The 8046-nt window shown below is 42.9% G+C and overlaps 1 protein-coding gene across 1 annotated transcript; it reads left to right on the top strand.

The window, feature by feature from the left end:
* The first annotated feature begins 1950 nt into the window (after positions 1 to 1950).
* On the top strand, positions 1951 to 7814 carry LOC125511469 (hydroxymethylglutaryl-CoA synthase-like). Its single transcript, XM_048676857.1, has 13 exons — positions 1951 to 2195; positions 2277 to 2361; positions 4239 to 4345; positions 4963 to 5095; positions 5323 to 5466; positions 5854 to 6012; positions 6148 to 6221; positions 6304 to 6379; positions 6520 to 6575; positions 6685 to 6772; positions 6861 to 7001; positions 7089 to 7238; positions 7339 to 7814. The coding sequence occupies exons 2-13, from the start codon at positions 2287 to 2289 to the stop codon at positions 7531 to 7533; spliced, it is 1398 nt and encodes a 465-aa protein (XP_048532814.1). The 5' UTR covers positions 1951 to 2195; positions 2277 to 2286; the 3' UTR covers positions 7534 to 7814.
* The last annotated feature ends 232 nt before the right edge of the window (positions 7815 to 8046 follow it).

An 8046-nucleotide genomic window follows, 5' to 3' on the forward strand; every position in this document is an offset into this window, starting at 1 on the left:
AGATTGATTGGAAAGACAACTTTGGAGTGGTTTTGCTACCTACACGATTTCATCCTACTTTCTCTGATAAAACAAAAACTTTGGAGTGACTCTTTGTCGCTTTCTAAGGGATTATCATGTGATTCAATTATATTAATGATATTGAGAGATTACACTAGTGAAAGTATGAACCCTAGACCTTATTTCTAAGTACTGAGACACCGTTTTGCTCACTTTTCTACTATAGTTTTTGCGCACGCTATGATCCCACAGAAACAACATGTAACCTCTCTTTTGGAACATTCTTCTTCTAACGTGTTCGGACGGGTTACGGATCACCCGGACAAATATAATCAATGATGGTACCTAATGGGTTGTCATTCTTGTAGTGACCTATATATCATGGTAAATAAAGTGGTACCAAATTTCTTGTCTTTCTTGTGGTAGCGTCCGAGCAAATACAGTGGTACCATATGGGTGGTCGTCTGAGAGTACTATATCGCCGACGGACTAAAGAAAGATGGCTCGTACAATACTCTCAAGATGTCGGGTGGTAGAGTTATGAGAGCATAATTTTAAATGGGGAAGCTAACTAGCGGTCACCCGCTCGGCACCCGCTGGCTGTCCTAGTTGTTTTCTGACCATGTGATTTTTCAGTATTTGGTAGTGTTCCCCCTTCCCTCGTTCTTACCTTTTTGGGGTTAGTATCTTTTTTTCTACGCGAGTTGCATCGATATTTCCTTTCTGCGTGCTAGTTTCCGACAAGAGTTGTTATACTACATTGTTATAGTCCCGTAGAAACCACCCGTTGCCTTCTTTTTGGCACCGTTTCTTGTTTCGTCGTGTCTGAGTGGGTTTTGAATAGATGTTCCCCAATAGTAGCGTATCTAGACAATGTCTTATTCCTTTGGTTGTACATTGCCCGATGGAGCTTGAAAATTGCACTGAATCGGCATTAAGGGAAAGAGACAACCGAAAGGTCCCTCACTATACTAGGTTTTAACACCGATATAGTCACACATCGCTAAAAAGAAATCTAATGATCATTAGGCATCACCCCCACGCCTCGCAAGTGTGTAATCCTCACCACCAATTCACGGGGTTTGGGATGGAGAAACCAACCCATGTTGAGGAACAAAATAAAACAGGTGGTCAAAGTCGGCACACCAAGAGGTAGCCAGCTGCATCCCTTGATTCATAGCAGAGCGCCAAGGTCTGAAGAAAGCCAATAGTTTGACAACACCTACCCTCACATGCCCTTGTCGGCGCCGGATTGATGTTGTCGAGATAGGGGGATTCCAAAAAGACTTTATTCCAACGTTACTGCCTTGAGATTGTCTCCGGAAACAAAACATAGTACACCGATACCTGTTAGACCTATCAGAAAAGTGTTAGCACCGAAGAGTTATTCGGATGCTCGAACAAAGCCAGAAAAGGGTCCTTCCGTTTCAAAAAATACAAGGTGCATTAGTTTGTTGATGAAAAGTCAAACATCTTTTTGACTGGCCTGGTTTTTTTTAGAGAGCCGTCACTGGGCTAGTTTGTTGTTGAAAACATCAATGTCTGCAAAACCAAATTAGTATCATTAGAGTTTGCATCAAATGCACAGTAGTATACGCTTGTCAAAGATTTTTCATATATGGTCCAGTAATGGATGGCGGCCGTAAAACAAGATTTGATGCCGCTCATCCCCTGTCCGGATCCGATCTGCCGTGTTGCGCTCGTGGACACGGGAAACTCCACGAGGACCGGACGAGGACGAGGACTGAGCGCAGTGGCGCCCGCGGGCAGGCAGCGCCAAAGCCGCCAGCGAGACGAGCCCACGACCGCCGCCTCCTTGTGGGCGAGAGGCGCACGATGAGATGAGAACGTGCCCGGATGCCCGAGGCGACAGCCGGTCGATACTACCGAGGTCACCCCGCCCGCAATTACCACCACCACCTACCGCTCCCCACCCTCCCTTTTCCTCCAGGATACGGCCAGGTTCCGAGCCGAGCCGCAGCCAAGGCAAGAAAAGGGGTAAAGGAAAAAGGCCAGCGGCGAGCAGCGTATATATACGGCGCGGGGCAGAGCTGGGTGGGAGTGTCGAGCCCCGCATCCATCCCTCCCTCCCTCCCCGCGATCCGCTCCTCCTCCTCCCCCGTCCCGGCCGTCTCCGACCCGACCTCTCGCTTCTTCTTCTTCTTCTTCTTCTTCTTCTTCTTCCTCCCTCACTGGTACGTACAGTGCGCCCCCGTCTCCCCAGTCCGCGGTTCGATTCTCCTGCCGCCATGGCTGTTCATTCGGTTGGGTTTCAGGTGAAGCCAGATGGCGGCGGAGAGGGTCAAGGACGTCGGCATCCTCGCCATGGACATCTACTTCCCGCCCAACTGCGTCCTCCAGGTTACATCATACATCCACCCACGCCATCCTCTCCCTCTCTGAATCTCATCACAGCGCCGCCCGTGCTCTCCTGCTGCTGTAATCCTTTTTAGGTTCCTGTTGCTGTAAAAGAAAAAAAAAGAAAAAGAGCCTTGCGTTTCACTAGCCGTTTCCCTGAAACGCCATGATAAAAAAAAACATACCACTACCAGTACCAGTCAAGGGGCACGCACGCACGCACGCTCTTTGTGTGTGGTTGGTGGTTTTTATCCTCTGTTTTTCCCGGGATCAGTTGTTCACCGCGACTACGAGTTTATGTTTCTCGGGCCTGCGTTGTGCAGAGCAGAGCAGAGTTGCCTGTTCACAGCTGCGATGCAGACCGAGCGAGCCCTTTGAGATTGAGACAAGAGGCCGATGTTATCTGAACATTATCTGTTGATAGCTTCTGTGTCCTCTGGAGTGGAGACAGGTCACCATTCAGCCTATTCTACGGCTGCCCAGATTCAGGGAATACCACTGTCACCTCTGTTCCCAATTAGTATAAGACGTTTGTGATATTTCAGTATGGACACTAGATACAGACTGATATAAGTGAACAGACACACTAAAACACGTCTATATACATTTGATTCAGAAAAAAGGCTAGTAGAACATGTTATGTTAAGGAACAGAGTTAGTATTAGCTAATTAATAACGATAGGCGATTATTAGTCCTACTAATTACTCTCCTGCTAAAACTACAAAAGAATTCTAGCTGTGTATGGGTGGCAAGGGTAAAGGCCATGTGTGATTATCAGGTACTACCTCCGTCCGAAAATACTTGTCATTAAAATGGACAAAAAGCGATGTATCTAGAACTAAAATACATCTAAATACATCCCCTTTTATTTATTTTGATGACAAGTATTTCCGGACGGAGGGAGTACTATGCAAGCAGTTACTACTTAATCTGTTACCCTCTGTAATTAATACTAGTACAATTCCAGCTGGGCTGATTAATACTAGCGGAAGGAACCATGTAGGGTGCTTTCAGAGTGTGATGAAAGATTCCAAAGAGACGTATTTGCTTACACGAGGAATGTTGGCACACTTTGTGGAAAGGAAAATTAATATGCCAAGACCTAGAACATGCCAGCTGAAAGAGCTTGCTGGGAGTAGTAGGACCCAACTCTTCTGTTTGATACTTTGATTAAGTCTGTGTGGACGATTAATCAGCTGAGGCTGATGTTGATGGCTGTCAAACTGTCTCTTTCCTTTCCTGGGCTTGTAAACCAAGTAGGTCTCTCGTGCGAGTGCAGTCATCGAATTCGGAAGCGTTGCTGTCCACGTGGATCTGCCGATCTTTTTGGCCGTACAAAATGCGTTCTGAAAAGGGAGGCTTGATATATATTATTAGTATAATCATATATATTAGGTGGAGGTTGGACAAGGTTGACCCTAACAAGTTAGTAAGAATGATGATCTGTTGATGTCAGCGATATGTCTGAACTTCTTTTGTCCACATAAGGCAAGGTGTTCTGAAATATGCAGTGCTGTCTTGGAAATAAGAGATAGGTATCTTCAGGCTTTAACTGTTGTCGTCCTCTTTGAAAATTGTTCTGTTAAAGTACTGATATGTCTTATTTTATAAGATTCTGTTCACCATAAATGAATCCATGAATTTTAAATAAAATAAGGAATTTACAGGCCACTGTACAACAGCCCATCACTACCCAATGTCGTCTTCAGACTTGTACGGTTTTCATTTGGGAAACTTACGAGATCTCTTGCAGTATCTCTTTCATTTTTGTTTTTGCTGATCTCACTTGCAGATCAATGTTTTATTTCATATCCTCTTTACCATTTTCCAAGAAGTAGTTTCTTTACTAGCTGGAAAATTTACATGATGCTGGTTGCAGGAAGAACTGGAAACTCATGATGGCGTGAGCAAAGGGAAGTACACCATTGGGCTTGGGCAGGATAGCATGGCCTTTTGCACTGAAGTGGAGGATGTCATTTCAATGAGGTGCGATTATTTCCTCAAGTACAAAGTACTCTCATTCTCCTATCGTTTTTCTTTCTTTTCCTTGAAAGCATTTATTCTCCTCCGTATTCGTTTGAAATGTGAGGATAGTACAAAGTATCCAGATAGTTAACACCAACAGATTTGTGCAACCTATGATGATGAGGGCCAATTTTACAATCTAAATAGAACATTATGCCATGCTTGTTTTAAGTTATACTCCCTCTGTTCCTAAATATGAATCTTTTAGAGATTCCAATATGGACTACATACGGAGCAAAGTGAGTGAATCTACACTCTAAAATACGTCTATATACATCCGTATGTAGTCTATATTGAAATCTCTAAAAAGACATATATTTAGGAACGGATGGAGTACTATTTGACACCAGTGCTCTATTGACTACCTATGATGTTAGAGAAACAGTACAATGTAGATGGCTGTGAATATAACAGCACAGTGTTGTGCCATTCGAGATGCCTTATATTTGTCTCTGAAGTCCAAATATATAACGTTTCAAATGTCCAGACATGAACCATTTTATGTTTTAAACATATGAACAGTGTCTTATTTACCATTTTAGTTCAGTTTATCTCATTTGATTAAGATTTTGTCTCAGCTTGACAGTGGTGAAGACTCTCCTGAAAAATTATAACATCGATCCAAAGTGTATTGGACGTTTGGAAGTTGGCAGTGAAACTGTAATAGACAAGAGCAAGTCTATAAAGACATGGTTGATGCAAATATTTGAGGTTTGTTCCTTTCAGCAAGAACATGCTAATAAGTTCGTTCACCTTTAGTTTCTTGGTGTAATTTTGTCTAGCGTACCTTACATATGTAAAAATTAAAAGAATTGTATTTGAATTCTCATCATCACTCTTGAGCATTTTTGAGATTTTTGTAGTACCAGTAATTCAATTCACTGCCAGACAATTCCTTTTGGTGATGCTCTTTTTGTAACAATGTTCCTTAATTGCAGGAGTGTGGCAATACTGATATTGAAGGAGTTGATTCCTCAAACGCATGTTATGGTGGAACAGCTGCTTTGTTTAATTGTGTTAATTGGGCTGAGAGCAACTCATGGGATGGACGTTATGGGCTCGTTGTTTGCACAGACAGTGCGGTATGTAATATATTGTTTCATTTTTCAGTATCCAATTTCATACTGCACGGCTTCTCAGACTATTTTACAACCTTGAGCATTTTATATAACTCAGACCCTAGGTATATACATTCATGTCGATGTCGCCATGTTTTGGTATCCGTTTCTCGAAAAAAAAGTTCTGGTATTAATTTTTTTTATTTCTCTCATTAGCTTCAGGTTCCCTCATGTTCAGGCAAGCATATTTGCCTGCTCTATAATCTGTTTTCTTATATTTGATGTTTGACACCCATACTGATCCGAACATGAAATACGAATTTCGTGAATGGGACACAGGATTGTATTACTGACCATGGTAAAGAGTATAACTCAAGCTGACATCTTAGATCCATGTTGACACCTTATCAGGTTTATGCTGAAGGGCCGGCTCGTCCTACTGGCGGTGCAGCTGCTATTGCAATGCTGATTGGACCAAATGCTCCTATTTCATTGGAAAGCAAATTTAGAGGGTCTCATATGGCACATGTTTATGACTTTTACAAGCCTGATCTTGCGAGCGAATATCCGGTACATCACCATTCCATACAATTTATGCACCCAAATTCTGTTTAGGCAGAGCAAGCTTGAGATACACTGGAAATGAATTTACTAGATCTGCCAATGTGAACATCCCTTTTGACAAGATAGCAAAATTGCATGCAGGTGGTCGATGGGAAGCTATCGCAGACTTGCTATCTCATGGCACTGGATTCCTGCTACAAGACCTTTTGCAAAAGGTAAGTTGTCATCGTTTTACTTGAACAGGTCAATCAAGTTGACCAGTTGATTTAACCAGATCCCATTGCTTTGATCTTTCAGGTACGAAAAGATTGAAGGGAAGCCATTTTCAATCGTCGACGCAGATTCTTTTGTATTTCATTCTCCATACAACAAGGTATCATATAACCCCATATTATTTTCTCACTGCAATCTTGGTTGGACATCACATGCCTTGCTCTCCAGATACACTTTGTGTATAATCATCTGTTTGTTTTTATATATTTACAAGTTCTCCATGATTTGTTCCATGTGCAGCTTGTACAGAAAAGTTTTGCTCGTTTATACTACAATGACTTCTTGAGAAACTGCAGGTTGGTCAGCTAGACAGCTAGTGTATTAGGAACTCTGTGCCTGTATGTTATTTAGTACTCCCTCGGTCCCGAATTGTTTACTAACTGAAATTACTGTTGTGTCAAATAGCATTGTTGACAAAGACTCAAGAGAAAAATTGGAGCCCTACTTGGGCCTGTCATCCGAGGAAAGCTATCAGAGTCGAGACCTTGAGAAGGTATCAATAACAGTTAAATTATACAAAATTACTTCTCTGTGTAATAACTCATGATTGTAAGTTGATCCGTGCTCCCTTAAATATGCAGGTTTGTCAGCAAGTTGCGAAGCCCCTGTATGACACCAAGGTTCAACCAACAACATTGATCCCGAAACAACTCGGGAATATGTATACGGCGTCACTCTATGCTGCTTTTGCATCAGTTGTCCACAACAAACACGATGCTCTGGTATAAATCACACTATACTGTGTTTTCTTCGGTCATTATCACCGTTGAACTAAATTTTCTCTTTTTTGATCTTCCAAAATGTTCCAGGTGGGCCAGAGGATTGTGATGTTCTCTTACGGCAGTGGCATGACATCGACAATGTTCTCCTTCAAAATCAATGAAGGCCAGCATCCGTTCAGCCTAACGAACATTGCAAGCATACTGGATATCTCCAACAAATTGGAGTCTAGGCATGTGGTAAGTCGTCCTTTCATGAACTTCCCCATCTAGCACCAGAGTATCTTACTCATTGCAAACCTTAAACTTGGCTCTGTCTCACTGTGCATCTTCCACGCAGGTTCCACCGAAGAAATTTGTCGAGGCGCTGAAGCTGATGGAGCACCGCTACGGCGCCAAGGACTTCGTCACCAGCCAGGACACGCGCTTGCTCGTTCCAGGCACCTACTACCTCACCCATGTTGACTCCATGTACCGCCGGTTCTATGCCGTGAAAGGCGACACCGCGGCCACTCCGGTAACCAATGGCCATTGATTGATTGACTCCACCCAGCCTGAAGCTGCAATAAGCGCCGCAAGCGCTCTTAGATTATTTATCTGGTAGGGAAGGGAAAGGGAAGGGTGGAGCTTGCCCAGATTAATCTATCTGTAAACTTGTTCTAAGTTTGTAAAGTTAGATAGAGCTGTCATTGTCCGTATTGCCTTGTCAGTGAGAATTCTTGGCTCTGTAGTGGAACGTTCGTGCTCTGCTTGGTTGTAAAGTTGTAAGTTCTGAATAACAGAATAATCCACCGAATTACCGGCAGGTTTAAGCTACGTGAGTTGTGACAAGAGGCATGATTGATGGCTTCTGTGTGCCAGGTTGAGATGAAAATGAATGTGTTAAAACAAAAAGAGATCAAAATGAAGGCATAAATTTTCGGAACGTTTTTAGCTGAAAGATCATGCGAATTTGAACTTTGCAGGCGACATGTTTGTTGGTGGTCACTATTTAGTTTTTGTCAGCTGAACTTGGACAGGTCATATGCAGATTCTATAACACCTCTAT

This window comes from Triticum urartu, chromosome 5 (assembly GCF_003073215.2).
Source record: "Triticum urartu cultivar G1812 chromosome 5, Tu2.1, whole genome shotgun sequence".
NCBI classification, from domain to species: domain Eukaryota; kingdom Viridiplantae; phylum Streptophyta; class Magnoliopsida; order Poales; family Poaceae; genus Triticum; species Triticum urartu.